General features: G+C 40.1%; 1 protein-coding gene across 1 annotated transcript; it reads left to right on the plus strand.

The window, feature by feature from the left end:
* The first annotated feature begins 4,841 nt into the window (after positions 1–4,841).
* LOC141114313 (keratin, type I cytoskeletal 19-like) lies at positions 4,842–14,553 on the plus strand. The gene is made up of 8 exons (XM_073607925.1): positions 4,842–5,460; positions 6,165–6,247; positions 8,814–8,970; positions 10,098–10,259; positions 10,640–10,765; positions 10,853–11,073; positions 13,232–13,257; positions 14,196–14,553. Exons 1-8 carry the CDS (start codon positions 4,960–4,962, stop codon positions 14,306–14,308), a joined length of 1,389 nt encoding a protein of 462 aa, XP_073464026.1. The 5' UTR covers positions 4,842–4,959; the 3' UTR covers positions 14,309–14,553.
* The last annotated feature ends 498 nt before the right edge of the window (positions 14,554–15,051 follow it).

Genomic DNA, 15,051 nt, shown 5'->3' on the forward strand with positions numbered 1-15,051 from the left:
CCCTTCAGCTGACTCTGTCCATTCACATAACTGAAACATTGTAATCCCCTGTGATTACGATGTCTCAGTTTATGAATGGAGAGGAGCCGCTGTCTTCTCTCCATTCATTCTCAGTGCAGCTGAGGCTGCAGAGAAAGGGACTGGGGAATCTCTATCCTCGGTCTCTTTCTATGTCTCAAGGGGGAGATATCAGGGGTCTGTTAAGACCCCTAATATCTCACCAAAGCCCCCCACCAGGGCTACTTTAAAAAAAAATAAAAAATAAACATTGTTAAAAAACAAAACAAAAAAAAAACACTGTCATGTGACATTAAAAAAAAAAGTATCGGTATCGTTGAGTACTTGAAAAAAGTATTGGTACTTGTACTCGGTCCTAAAAAAGTGGTATTGGGACAACCCTACATTTCATGTTGACTGTTTTGCTGTGTGAAGCTGACACCCATGCATGGGTAACCGCTGTGTTGAGCTTTACTTTTCATTTGGTTCAATAAAAGTGGGCCGGCAAGCCCTTAACCACAGTTCAGACCCTTAACCACAGTTCAGACAGGCATAACTCACTTAAAAAATGCAATACCAATGAATCACAATATAGATCACAATATACTGTATATAAATATATCTTTAATTTTCTTCTTTATTTTTCAAAATAGTACCTGATAATCCTGCCAAGGTCCTTGATGAACCAGGTTGTACACTGCATGACACATGCAATGTATATTTCATGCAGCTTCAGAGAGCTTGCAGAGCGGGCCTTGTTCCCTTGAATAGGTCATGCTTAGCATGACACTATGCCCACCAAAAGCGACAGGGGGTATAATTCCTGCCGCAGTCATGAAGCAAAGCATTGTGGCCATGGCATATGCACAACACCAGCAGCTGCCTCTGCAGCTAAAGAGAGATGGAGTTGGTAAAAAATGGCTCTGCCCCTCAATCTGCTAGTGTGAATGAGCACTAATAAGCATTTATATCGGTGGCCAAACGAAAACCGATGGCAGTAACTGAAGCTGTTTAAATGGTGCATGGGCTAAACCATTATGCATGGGCTATTTTTTATTGGCAAATTTCAAATTACTGCCTGTGTCATATGCTGATACCCCCGACTTTATCTGCATGATGGGTGGTAAGATCTAAGCTGGAATGAGTGAGCGGATTGGAGCACAGAAAGTAGTCCTTGTTTGATATCCAGTTTACAGTGTGAAGGGGGTTTGAGGAATTGAAAAGAGGGTTTTTTCTTTAAATATCCCTTATAGACCCTAGAATGTCTCTCAAGCCTTTGCACCCATAGCAGCTGCATGACCAAATTTCTATTTCAAGCTTTCTATGGGTAGCCTTAGATCACCATAATGTCTTATTAGTTTACAGTATATAATTGAGAAAATTGAGTACTGTCCGTGATACTTTTTTTATTTGCACTAACATACAATTTTTCAGGACAAGCTTTCGGGGTATGTCCCCTTCTTCAAGGTCCAAGCAGTACTGATTCACAAATTTTTAAGCAGAATGTTAAAGAAGAAAAAAAAAAAAAAAAAAGAGAAAACCAAACACATACAAATCAATGGTAATAAAGATAGCAGAGTTAGTGAGATAAGACAGAGGGAGAGCAAGGGGGGGATGCAAGGGGGGATGCTAGTCACAGAGCGGTCGTAAAACTTTAGCATAATGTGTAAGGAAACCAATATCTAAATTCAGGCCATTATTCTTCGTGTCAAAAAGAAGTATCATTCTTAGTTCAAACGTTTTCCTTTCCTGGATAGTTCTGAAATTCCCTTTAAGAACTAAGACATTGAGGTCTTCTATAGTGTGGTCCGATTGTGAGAAATGATGTCCCACAGGTGTGCATAAACTGTCTTCTTTATGTTCTTTGATGGTATGTCTGCAAATTCATCCTTTGCACAGACATACCATCAAAGAACATAAAGAAGACAGTTTATGCACACCTGTGGGACATCATTTCTCACAATCGGACCACACTATAGAAGACCTCAATGTCTTAGTTCTTAAAGGGAATTTCAGAACTATCCAGGAAAGGAAAACGTTTGAACTAAGAATGATACTTCTTTTTGACACGAAGAATAATGGCCTGAATTTAGATATTGGTTTCCTTACACATTATGCTAAAGTTTTACGACCGCTCTGTGACTAGCATCCCCCCTTGCATCCCCCCCTTGCTCTCCCTCTGTCTTATCTCACTAACTCTGCTGCTATCTTTATTACCATTGATTTGTATGTGTTTGGTTTTCTCTTTTTTTTTTTTTTTTCTTCTTTAACATTCTGCTTAAAAATTTGTGAATCAGTACTGCTTGGACCTTGAAGAAGGGGACATACCCCGAAAGCTTGTCCTGAAAAATTGTATGTTAGTGCAAATAAAAAAAGTATCACGGACAGTACTCAATTTTCTCTGTCACAATTGCACTAATACGGCTACAATCAAATCCAGTATATAATTGAAAGCATTAAGTACATGTACATAGTTAGGATGTGAAATGAACCACTGGGCTTATCTTTATATTAACTCTGGAAATCTATGGAGAATCAAATAAACCTAATCCTATCAAACAGTTAATCAAAATCTGATTTATTTTGGGATATCATACTAAGGCCCCTTTTACACTATTGTAAGGCAGCCAAATGCACCTTGACAACTGATGTGCATTGCTTCGTAGTGTGATTCGTTACAAAAATAGTGCTTGCACCTTTTTTGAAGTGTTAGGTTTTCCATTCAAATTAATAGCCTGCCTTAATGCAACGTGTGTTAACCAGTGTTTTGGCAGCCAGGAAAAAATGGGCACTTTTGTCCTGCCAGTAAATGCCAGTAAAAGGAAAAGGTTGCCAGTAAAAAATATGGCTGTGACGCATGGCTCGGAACTGTGCATGCACAGCTCAGGCCCAGAGCCAGCTGAGACCATCCAAGTGCCTGCCACAGTGTGTTTGGGCAGTGCGGGGGGCGGGTCTGGTGGAGGCGGTGTCTGAGCATGTCGTGTAATGTCATGGTGTAAGGGACCCCAGCGGAGTGGCCAGAGCCAGATTAAGGCAAGCCAGGAGCAGGACTGTCAGTGCTGTTTGGACCGGAGTGGACTGAAGGGACCACCTGGCATGGAGAGAGACTGTCACTGTGACTCAGGAGGGGATGTGTCGTGTCGGTGATTTGTGCTGCTGCACACTGCTGTCAGTATCACTGTGAGAGTCAATTTCATGTGTGCATTACCTATTCTAATGTATTGCCCTCCTGAGTCCTGTCCGTGAGCTACTTACTATATTGAAAATAAAATAAGAAATATGCTTTTTGCCTTAAAGAGGAGTTCCAGTCACAAAAAAAAAATTAAAAGTCAGCAGCTACAAATACTGCAGCTGCTGACTTTTAATTGGACACTTACCTGTCCCAGGGTCCAGCAATGCGGGGGATCGAAGCCCCGCTCGTCTCCCCCTCCGTTCAGCGGCGCCGGCATTGCAACTGTGGGCGCTGGGCTGTGGCTTCACAGCCTGGCACCCATTGCGCATGCGCGAGCGGCGCTGCGCGCCATGATTGGACACTCAGTCACCTGGGACCTGTAATGGGTCCCAGATGATTGACAGGAGGGAGGGAGCAGAGCTGAGCCCTTCCTGTGCCGAGGGGGAAGTGATGTCACCAGCCCAGGCACTGGAAGAGGCAGACTACGAGGGACCCCCTAGCAACAGGCATTTAGAGGTAAGTAAAAAAAAAAATATCCAAATGTTTTTTTGTATTTTTTTTTTTTTTTTAGGATTTTTCATGTAGTTTTTTTTTTTTGGGTGGAACCCCACTTTAATATCTACCTTAAATCACAACGCTAATTGCATATTGTACTTATTTGTAGCCTAAATACTGGGATTTGCACTTAAAACTGTAATTTTGGAACTTTTGGAACTGCCAGTAAAACCTTGGCTGTGCCAGTAAATTTTTGGGTGTCGTGCCAGTAAATTTCAATCTGGTAGGTTGGCAACACTGGTTTTAACGCACATGAGCTTATGCAGCACAACAGTGTGAACCCAGCATAAGCCAATTTAAAAAAACATTGATCATGTGCGAAGTGAAACAACCCATCATCATTTTACTTCAGTCATTCTAGTCAAATCACTGTGGTACCAAATCTGATCTGGTCACAGTCTGTAAATCTACATCTTATTAAAAAGGACTCTGTAGGGTGTAATGTAAGCATCTGGTAGCTTTATAAAATTCAAAGAATTCTGCAAATTAGTGGATTGACAGACACAGATTTATGAGGTAGGAGCAAAACATAATTGATATATTGTAGATGCTCCAGCTATATATTTCCTCTGGAATCATGTTGAGTAGCGCACATTATAAATGTATGTATTATACAAGATAAAATAATGTTTTAGGCACGCTCTCTCCGGTATTACCAATTCCCACTTCTTATTTTGTCCAGATAATTACCAAGTAGAGAATAGACTCTGCTATTTTATATTGGTAGTCTTGATGTAACATTATTCTACAGTACTGTATATAGATATGCAAAGCTTCAGTCTGCGAATTCTTCTCTAACGTATTTTTTGTTGAACGTATTTACTACTCTGCAGGTTTTTTTTTGTGTCAAGCAGTAGTATAAGAATATAACAAGTTTAAGTTACACTCATTTTACAGAATGGATTTTGAGAATTCAGACCATTGCCTCTGGACGTGTGATACAAATCAAACAAGAGAGCTAAAATGTGTTTGTCCTGAGGCAAAAAAATGAAAGAATGTAAATGATCATCTTCAAAACTCAGCAAGCGGCCATTAAGGATTGGAGGAAAGACTTGGCTTTGTTCCTAGAGGTGTGGAGAATGTCATAGAACATGACCCCTTTGGATAGTTACACCTCTCCATGGAGGGTATAAAAGAGGACCATGTAGCAAGGTTATTTGCACTCCTGAATCCTGGGTCAAGTTGTGTAGGATCCTGCTTTAATTTGTCTGTGCTAACCACTACTCATTATCACAATGAGCTACAGCTTTAGTCAGAGCTCCTCCAGAGTGGGCGGTGGTGTCTCCTCCAGGTTGTCTGATGGGATCTACAGGGCAGCCAGTGTCCATGGGGGTGGATCCAGCATCTCCATTTCCAGTGCAGGCTCTTCACGTTTAGGCTTTGGTTTCGGTGGAGGAGCTGGCTTTGGTGGTGGAGCAGGCTATGGTGGTGGAGCTGGCTATGGTGGTGGAGCAGGAGCTGGCTATGGTGGTGGAGCTGGTTTTGGTGGAGGATCTTCCTTCAGTGCTGGCGGCAGTGCTGGTGGAGAGGGTATGTTCTCTGGAAATGAGAAATATGCCATGCAGAACTTGAATGACCGTCTTGCCACCTACCTAGATAAAGTGCGATCCTTGGAGCAGTCCAACACTGATCTGGAGGCCAAAATCCGTGACTGGTACGCTAAGCAAGGGTCTGTGGCTGTCCGTGAACAGAGCTTTGCAGGCTTCTACACCTCTATTGATGAGCTGCGTGATAAGGTACAGAGAGATTTAATGGTCCTTTGATTTTTCAATAGTACATAACGCAATGTTTTAGGTGCAAATAATGATAGCTGGCTTGTGCAAACATGTCCAATGTAAAGATTACAATATTAAACCTGTTTTAACAAATGCTACAAGTGTTATAGCTGTAGGTTATGCCAGAGTCTTGGAATTGTTAAGTTCAACCTATTAAATTTATGCTAAAAGTATCTAATAAAATAGATACACTTCTAATGTTTGTTGGGTCATGGACTTGTTTGTTAAGTACAGTATTTAATAGCAGACAATCAGAATTTGTAGTTAATTGGTATAACTACATGAACTACATACTTGATTATTTGCTGTGCATAAAAAAAAACATACTGTAAGAATTTCTGAAGTAAATCTGGTATAGCTCTGCATAGAAACCAATCAGCTTAAAGGTTTTATTGTCAAAGCTTAATCGAACAAGCTGAAGTTAGAAGCTGATTGGCTACCAAAATCTCCTCTAATTTACTCAAAAGATGCATTGTAAATGAAAGCCATGGCTCTTGACTGATGCTTGGCAAGCAATCAGAAATAATCGATTGGATTTCTATATGTTGCTACATATTGTACATTACTATTATTATAGTTTGCCCTTTCTTACTGAATAAACAGTTGTTTAAAACATTGTTTGAAGGTGTTCTCTGACATTTAAACATAAGATATTTCTTTAATAGATCTTTGTTGCAACAATCAACAACTCTAAAGGAATTCTGGAGATTGACAATGCTAGGTTGGCTGCTGATGACTTCAGGCTGAAGTGAGTATACAACATGTATGATGTTATGATAAAATGCTGAATTGATGACCATTGGGATTTTGACCAATAAAAATGTTTTTTTTATCATTCGTTCACACACGTTGCATAAAGGTATACTTTATTAAAATGACTTCAGGTTTTAATATAGTTATTTCTTGATATGATTCTATTGCTGTAATTTCCTTGATTATAGTGTTACTTGTATGGGGTATAACATAAAAATTGGTCTGTGAATTCCCTATATGATGCAAGCAATGAGTTACACTGTGCAAAACCTTCAGTTGTAAACTCAAAGGGAATAGTCAGCGCTAGGGAAAAAGAGAATATTTCTGCAGCTGTAAGGAAAGGCAGTCTCTCATTCAGGGACAGACCAGGCCTAACTCTGCTTAGCTTCTGAAATCAGATGAGTGCAATACCTAGGCAGCTGGCAAGTAAGGTAAGTGTCCAATCCCCACAAAATAAAATGTGAAAACATGAGCGCAGCGCCTAAGTGGTCAAGAATGAATATAACAATCTTATAATCAAAAGTGTACATAATATACTTAGAACAAAAATGACCAACACAAAAGTGTGTTTAAAAAGTGCATAAAAAGTCCTACACACATGCCTCTTCTTACTCGCACAGGGGGCTGCAAGCAGAACCCATATATCAAGCCTAGGAGGAACGCTCATCACATAAGATGACCGCCGTCCCAAAAGCGGAAGCGGTGGCGTGACATCAGCCAATAGCTCCTCCCAACGCGTTTCATGTGCATGCACGTCTTCAGGGGAGATTCAACCTCACAGTTTTCCATGATGACTACAACTTTACAGTACACCAAAATTTACAGTGGTCTAATGCAGTATTTCTCAACCTGGGCTGCTGTGACATCCTTGTATGATGTTTTAGCTCATTAGGGATGTTGTGCTACGTCAGCTGTTTCCATGCGCAGGTGGGTTGGCTGTCAGCACCATGGAAATGCATGATGCTTATCCATGGTGGATGGCATTCAGGGCAGCTCCAGTATTCAGAAGGGTATAAAAATACACCTACAGTTTTCCTGCTTCACCTCCTTTCCATTACCATGCTGACAAAGCTGTGCTGTGGTGAACACTGGAAGGTAGGACTCTGGAAAAGGGGGGGCCCGAGAACTCTGATGGGGGGTTGGGGTGGCTGAAGACTCTGACGTGAGAGGGAAAGGCGGATTTATGAGTTTGATTTGAAGGGGATGGGGGGTGGAGGGCTGAGGACTCTGATGTGAAATAAGGTAGGGGGACTGGGGACTCTGATGTTAAAGGCTGGAGGCTTATGATATGATGGGGAACCCCTTTTTAGACTGGGTGCCTTGAGATGTTCCATAATTTTAAAGGGTGCCATAAATGAAAAAAGTAATCTTCCAATAAAGGCTCTTGTTATGGGGACAACTGTTAAAGGTGGGGTTCCACCCTAATTTGGTAAGTATATTTGGTTATGCAGACATACAGTATCTCACAAAAGTGAGTACACCCCTCACATTTTTTTCAATATTTTATTAACTCTTTATTAACAACTAACTCTTCTCCACTCTATCCAAGGTGTAAAAATTTTTGACTTGACTTTAAATCTTAACACTTGATACATATACACGATCACAAATGGATGTAGTTTTATATTCCACCATTAGTTCTTAAATCTATCTTTAGCTTAATTTCTTTTAAAGTCCTGCATGACAGGTCATAGAGTGGGTGAGTGAAGGGCTATACTGTAACCAATAAGGCTTTAATAGATTGTACAACTGTTGTCAATCAAAACCGGCAGCTTGAAAACAGTGTGATGACCTCATCAGTTTAGTGATGCCCTTTCATTGTCCACTGAACATAAAAAAAAAATTAATGTACTGTATTATGGGTAAGACCTTTGAAAAAAAGCAAATAACATACAGTAGATCAAGGAATTGTAAAGTACTGTTTGTCTTATTAACCAATCAGACATCAGTTTTATGAGTTGGCTAAACTATGTTGGCATAAAGTGACATCTAATTGGTTGTTATGGTTACTACAAATAATAGCTGTTGGCTTTCTTAAATAAGTTTAGTAGTACCAAAACCTGACCTCCTGCCAAAAAATCTACAATTTCTTTGAAGTTTTCAATTTAAATAACATGAAAAGCCAAAAGGGTAGGACAAAGAATAATGTGCTGGTTACAAGTCAAAAAGCAATTAAGGCAAGAGGTAAAATTATACAGTGACTCATAATCACTCATGCACAGCTTTTACTCTTGCCAAGTGTTCCTCAGACCACTGGTCTAATAAATATGTCATTGGGCAATTGCAGCGCAGCAGCCCTGGAACATTGGATGTCGCTTTTGGGCCTTATTAGGATATCCTTCATCCATGAACATAAGTTAAAATTGTAGGCAAGGCTACAGTGATCTCTGAGGCAAGGTACAGCTCAGAAAACAAGTCAAGGGTGGGGAAAAAATACTGGATGAACAGTTGGGTTGTGTCCCATTGGTCTGCTTTCAATGCTTTTATGTTTCAAAACAGGTGATGGTAGTTTTTCTATTTTTTGCCTTGGCCTTTACTAAACATGCAGTAATTCATTAAAGGTATGAAAATGAACTCTCCCTGCGCCAGAGTGTAGAGAGTGACATCAGTGGTCTGAAACGTGTCTTGGATGATCTGACCATGACCAGATCTGACCTGGAGCTCCAGATTGAAGGCCTCAAGGAAGAGCTTGTCTACCTGAAGAAGAACCACGAAGAGGTAAGTAAGGGTGACTTCAAGCCACAGCATATTATGGCAGAGAAAATAGCAATTATAAAGGGCAGTCAATCAAAACAACCAATTAATAGCCAATAACTACCACATTGCTGTAGCTTGCGTTTGTTCTTCGCACTCATTGGATAAAGCTGTTGGATAAATCTGCATATACAAAGATGTGTGAATTATTTTGTGAGTTGCATTTAGGGTAAAGTCATGTCTTTAGCAGTTTTGGACATCACTGCAATGCAATAGCTACTATGGGTGCATAAGGTTACCCAAAAGTAGTTGTTCTGTGTTCCATTCAAGAGATCAGGGTGTAATGCCTAACCAGGTTGTTAAATGAACCTGTATTTTTCCCATCAATGGAAAAGCAATGATTTAACTTAGTAGCTCCCTGCTGCAGAAACCAACCTTACATTTATGCCTACAGTGCCCTGATAACCTGCAGAAAAAAAAGACCTGTTTAGGCCCAAACTCATCCTGATTGTCACATACACAGGGCTGAGGACCTTTCCCATCCTGCTCTATCACAGGCACCCATTCTTGCATCATGAAAGCAAGGTGAAAGAATGCCTATGCCCAAAAATATTTTACTTGCTTTCAGTGGGCAAACAGGCTGGTGGTGAAATCAACAGAAGTGTAGCAGTATTGGGTAGAAGGCACAGGCATTAAAGTAACACTATTCACTTGAAATATTATTCAGACATGGTTAAGAGGATGTGTAGTAACCATGAAAGATCTCATTGGTTTTAAAGTAAACCTGTGCTTTACCCATGGAGCCTCCATGTGACAGAGCTAGGCCAATGACCAAGCACCATCATTATTACATGAGGGGAAAGGGCAGTAACTCACATTATCCTTTATACTTGCATATGCCAGATTTTCACTCCTGATGGCTAAATAGGTGTATAGAAAAGGTATATACTACTTGGGAAGGGAATAGGGGACAATTATGTGAACCTTCTGCTTTACCCTGCCGGCATGTATAAAGCTTCAGGACATATGCTTAAACCAATACAAGAAAAAGCACAATGCTTTAAAAGAATCAAAGACACCAAGCAGCCTTTTGTGTTGTTAAATTTTTTTTCTTCCCATCATTTATTGGAATTCATTTGTGTCCTTTGCAGGAAGTCAGTGAGAAGAAAGAACAGGCAGCCGGAACAGTCAATGTCGAGTTGGATGCTGCTCCTGGAGTGGACCTTCTGAGGGTCATCAATGAACTCAGAGAACAGTACGAACACATTGCTGAGAAGAACAGACGGGAGGCTGAAGCTTGGTTCCTGAGCCAGGTAGCTCACATTACACCTTGGAAACAGAAACAATATAATCCCTAAATAAAATCCTCACTTGTACCCCTATATTTTCCTTCCTATAATCTCTAATCATTCCTCCCTTCTGTATGCAAGAAGGACATTCCATATAGTTCTTCTCCATTTGTGAAGTGTAGGTAGTACACTAACATGCCTTGCCTGATTAATGTAATTCACCCACCCCTTCCCTGATGAATCTCAGAACCACAGCCTCCTGATCCTAAAATCCTAAGGCTGAACCCCTCCCACTGGCTATGACCCTGCAGTGGATCCCTAAGCATCTCCAGCCTTTATATAATAAAAGTGTTTATGTGAACAAAAATTTAGAACCATTAATTTATGTCTTTATCATCTCCAAGGTTGAAACACTACAGAATGAGGTAGTCACCAGCACACAGCAAGTGCAAAGCACCAAATCGGAAAGCACAGAACTGAGGCGTGATTTACAGGGTCTAGAAGTCGAACTTCAGTCTCAACTCAGTGCCGTAAGTACAAGAGAGTTTTCTTACTCAACAACCCCTGAAATAGCATTTCTGCCAGGACCCTTATATGAACTCTTTCTTTCCATCTAGAAAGCTAGTCTGGAAGCCGCTGTTGCTGATGTAGAAGGCCGGTATGCAGCACAGCTCCACCAGATACAATCCATTATTGGTGGCTACGAGGTTCAGCTTGTTGATCTTCGCTCAGACCTTGAACGCCAGAACCAGGAATACAGAACTCTGCTGGACATTAAGAGCAGGCTGGAGCAGGAGATTGCCACATACCATCAGCTTCTGGAGGGAGAGGGTGGACAGTAAGGATGGATTTGTCTTCTACTATTATGTGTCTGTCACTCATAACAACAAATCAGAAGCATGAGTTTCCACTAAGGCAAGAATATACATTATTAGTAAATGCTTTAGGGCCATTAAAGCTTTTCCAAAAAAGTGATACTAAACACACTCTGCTTAATTTACACTGTCCCTTCTATTTCTGCATGTGGATAATGGCACTGTAATTATTTTAATTAAAAAAAAAAAGTTCCTAATCAATATACAGCTGTCACATGACCCAGCTCTTTCCCAGCCTGTCTGCAAGGAAGTATAAGCAGGTGGAATTTCTAGTCCTCTGCTACTGGTCACATGTTCAAAATACAAAAAAACAAACAAACAGCCTTTAGAATACAGAGTAAAAATAAATAAATTATATCAATAAACTGTTTAAAATTGGTATACAAATTTTTTTTTACAATATTTGAAATCAAATCTTTATTATTTTGTGAAAATAACATGGTGTGGGCAGATTTCTGCCAGTCACAGGTTGTGTCACGCCTCACAAGCCTGTATGTTAGAACAAGAGGGAGGTGAAGCATTAATCTACATGTAATATCCTCATTGTGTTTAGCTGGTTAGTGGGCATGGAGTAGGAAGGAACAAATGAGCTGTCATTTACCACTGCGCATATACCTACATGTGTGACTTTATAGACACATGGGCTGCACAGATGTCATAGTGAGGAATTGCTCAGCATTAAAACTCACTGAAAACTAAGCATGTGCAGATTTGCCACTACAGCTGCAAAATCCTCAGCTGAATTGGGGACATGGACAAAAGGGGGAGCTAGAGAGCCGCTGGATCAACCAGTTTGCCGCTAGATCAAACAGTTTTTTTTGCAGAATACAGAAAACAAATCATATAGTGACAGCATGTAATACACATTTATTGATAGTTTTTTATGATGTGGGTTTAGTGACACTTTAAGAACACATCCAATGCTTTAAATATCCTACACCAACTACTTTACTCTACCTGGGGCTAAGCAGAAAGGATTTTGAAGGACTTCTTATTGATTTGAATAGGGAAAATACCTTGCATAACCTTCCAATACGGAGGGGGGCATTCTTAACTCAGAAATTTTATGGCTTTGATAAAGTTAAACAAACTGTAACTAAACAATATATCATTTCACCCAAAACTGTTAGGCAGAGTTCTCTTTTTAAAAGTTGCCAAAGGCTTTCAGCTGGTCACATGAGCCACAGGCTTCTCTTTTTCATTTGATCTTCTCTTGGTAATGGGTGGTCTTGGATCATGCAGATCATGCAAAAAGCATTGCTGGCATGATGACATCAGTATCACGAATTAAGGACACCATTAGGACATTTCCTCAGGAGCGAGCCCATGATGTCCTGCAATCGCAGGATCTCAGGGCATCATTTTGTGGTGAAAAAGAAGTCCTGCCAAAGACAGCTCCAAATTGAAGATGAGTACTTCAGCCTGAGCAGCTTTGATATTTGAACAGTTGACTGAAGTTTAGCTTGCCGGGTTGAATCATGTAACTATAGATGTTGTGGATACTGACAATGAGATTTAGGCACCTGAGTTCCCAGCCGATTCTGCGATTGTTGCTATTCCAAGGATGGTCTTACTCCTCTTATTGGATTTTTCACTCACCTTATTGGACTTCTTAGACCACATGGCAGGAAAATTGGCACTTCATAAGATGGGGTAGAGGTCAATGTCTTTTTTGAGGTTAGTACAGCCTTTACATCCTATGGCATTGACACTTCTCTAACAAGGTGTGGACCCCAGTCTTTGGGGAAATAGTTGGAACCCCTGCACCCTTTTTCTTCTATCCTGGGGTGCATGACCAGTCCTTGTTATGAAAATGGCATTGTCAGAAGATGTTAAGGATGTGCAGTGGACACTTTCATTTCATTGAATGTCAATTTGCCATACAGTTAACGTCAGACCACATGATCTGCTCATAGTTGCCTTAGGTTCTGAAGTAAGTGAACTGTAACAAATTATATATATATATATATATAAATATATATATATATATATATATATATATATATATATATATATATATATATATATATATATATATATATATATATATATATATATATATATTTGTATTATATTAATAACAATAATAAATAATCTATTGTTTTCCTGTTTTTCTTCCAGGATTGCTAGTGGACAGCTGCAAGCAGGTAAGTAATGGCATTGTATATACTATAATATATTAAACCATCTAATTCCAAATCACGTACATGTATGTCATTTGACTTTAATTGGTTGTACCGAGATGATGCCTGCAGCTACAAATATTATCCCGGTATTATTTTGCTATGGCCGACCTTTATATAAAAGCAATCCTAGCACCTAATTAGCCTCCGGATGGCTTTTACAGGTGGTGGAAGGGGTACCCTCCTCCAGCCACAGCAGATGCCTCTCCGGGTTCTACTTTCCCGGTGGCGAGCGTGGAATGAAAGCTGGCAGTCCTGCTGGCTTACAACAGAGATTGTCGAGGTCTGGAAGATCCCCGATGATCTCTATGGTATAAGAAACCAAAAGTGACAAGGATTTTCGGCACTTCCGGTTTCCTGGATGTATACAGAGCAACTTTTAAATTTGGAAAGTGTCTGATCACACCGATTGGATGCTTTAAGGGCAGAGGTTCATCTGGGGTCTAATAGAGAATAGAGGAGTGAGAATAATGATGTAAGTCCCTGCTCTAGCTAGCTGCCATTGTTTTGTTGTAGCCATTACTTTGTACCTACATCAGCATGGTAACACAAACAGAATAGGTAGCAGATGTAATTCAGGGGGTGGAGCTAGGACATACATGAGTTCACAGTGGTCTCGTGTGTTGCTGGGTGTAAAATATACCAGAAGCACACACTACACTTTATTAAGATATCTGAGGCAAACAGCGAGGAGGGAAGGAGGAAAAACTAAAAACCCATCCATTTTTTAAATGCCACCAAAGGACACAGACAAGGCAGAAAGATACACAGATGAGAATGGAGTTGGGCTTTGATACAATCCTGTTCCCACTGAATTACCTATTTGTTAGATAGTTTGAAATTAACAATACAAAGGACTTACCAACTGACCAAGTCCATCATACTGTAATTATTTTCTTTAGGATCTAGCTCATCATCTACAACCAAAACCACTACCAAAGTACAAGCCATCATAAAGGAAGAGGTTGGTGGTAAGGTCATCTCTACTTCAACTTCCACTATAAAGAGGTACTAAGATCCGAAGACCAGATCCCTACCACCAGTTTGAGCAAAGGCATCCTCTACAACCCAGGTCCACTGTGCAACTAGATTATTGTACACATGTTTACACTTAAGAACCCTGTAAGGATCCCCAGAGTTGTCTTATCCTCTAAGTGAGTAAGCTGAGCATTACACAGCAACCTACTGATTTTGTTAGAACCAAACATCTATATATGAGGTACCTGCACAGATAAAATGTTAATTCCACCTCTGATCTCACTAGGCAATGTTTTGTTATAAATATAATAAAGATCTTCATGGGTTGTGCAAAATATAGTTGTGTTACACTCAATTATTCTCTTGACCTATATTCTCTATGATCTAATACTATTTTATAAAAGCTTACAGGGTACTTGTTTATTCTATTGGGAAGATTTCTGCACTGAGTTCCTTGATCTGAGCAGCACCCGTTGGGACCATTATAAGGGGTCCCCACTTTCCCTGTTGGATTTTTACATTATGTAAAAGGTAATAGGAGGTGCAAGAACATGCAAAAGAGGGCAGGAACATCCAGCATTATATAGCAACAAAGAATTATGCCAGGCAGATCTCACTATTGGAGACCAGTAGGACAAGTAAAAAGCTAAGTACTGACTTTGCCAACATCATTTATGCAAAGGAATCAGAAATACAATTTTAAATGTTGAGTGGATTTAAACCCACAGGACAAATGATGGCTGGTTTTTATGGGTTAGTGCCCATAACTGTTCTCTATTT

This window comes from Aquarana catesbeiana, linkage group LG12, assembly GCF_042186555.1.
Source record: "Aquarana catesbeiana isolate 2022-GZ linkage group LG12, ASM4218655v1, whole genome shotgun sequence".
NCBI lineage: Eukaryota > Metazoa > Chordata > Amphibia > Anura > Ranidae > Aquarana > Aquarana catesbeiana.

What these genes read in the sequence shown, in the direction of transcription:
- LOC141114313 (XM_073607925.1), top strand. Translation starts at nt 4,960, where the DNA reads ATGAGCTACAGCTTTAGTCAGAGCTCCTCCAGAGTGGGCGGTGGTGTC. An exon ending in TTGATGAGCTGCGTGATAAG is followed by an intron (nt 5,461 to 6,164) that starts GTACAGAGAGAT and finishes TTTCTTTAATAG; the next exon opens with ATCTTTGTTGCAACAATCAA. An exon ending in AAGCTTGGTTCCTGAGCCAG is followed by an intron (nt 10,260 to 10,639) that starts GTAGCTCACATT and finishes ATCATCTCCAAG; the next exon opens with GTTGAAACACTACAGAATGA.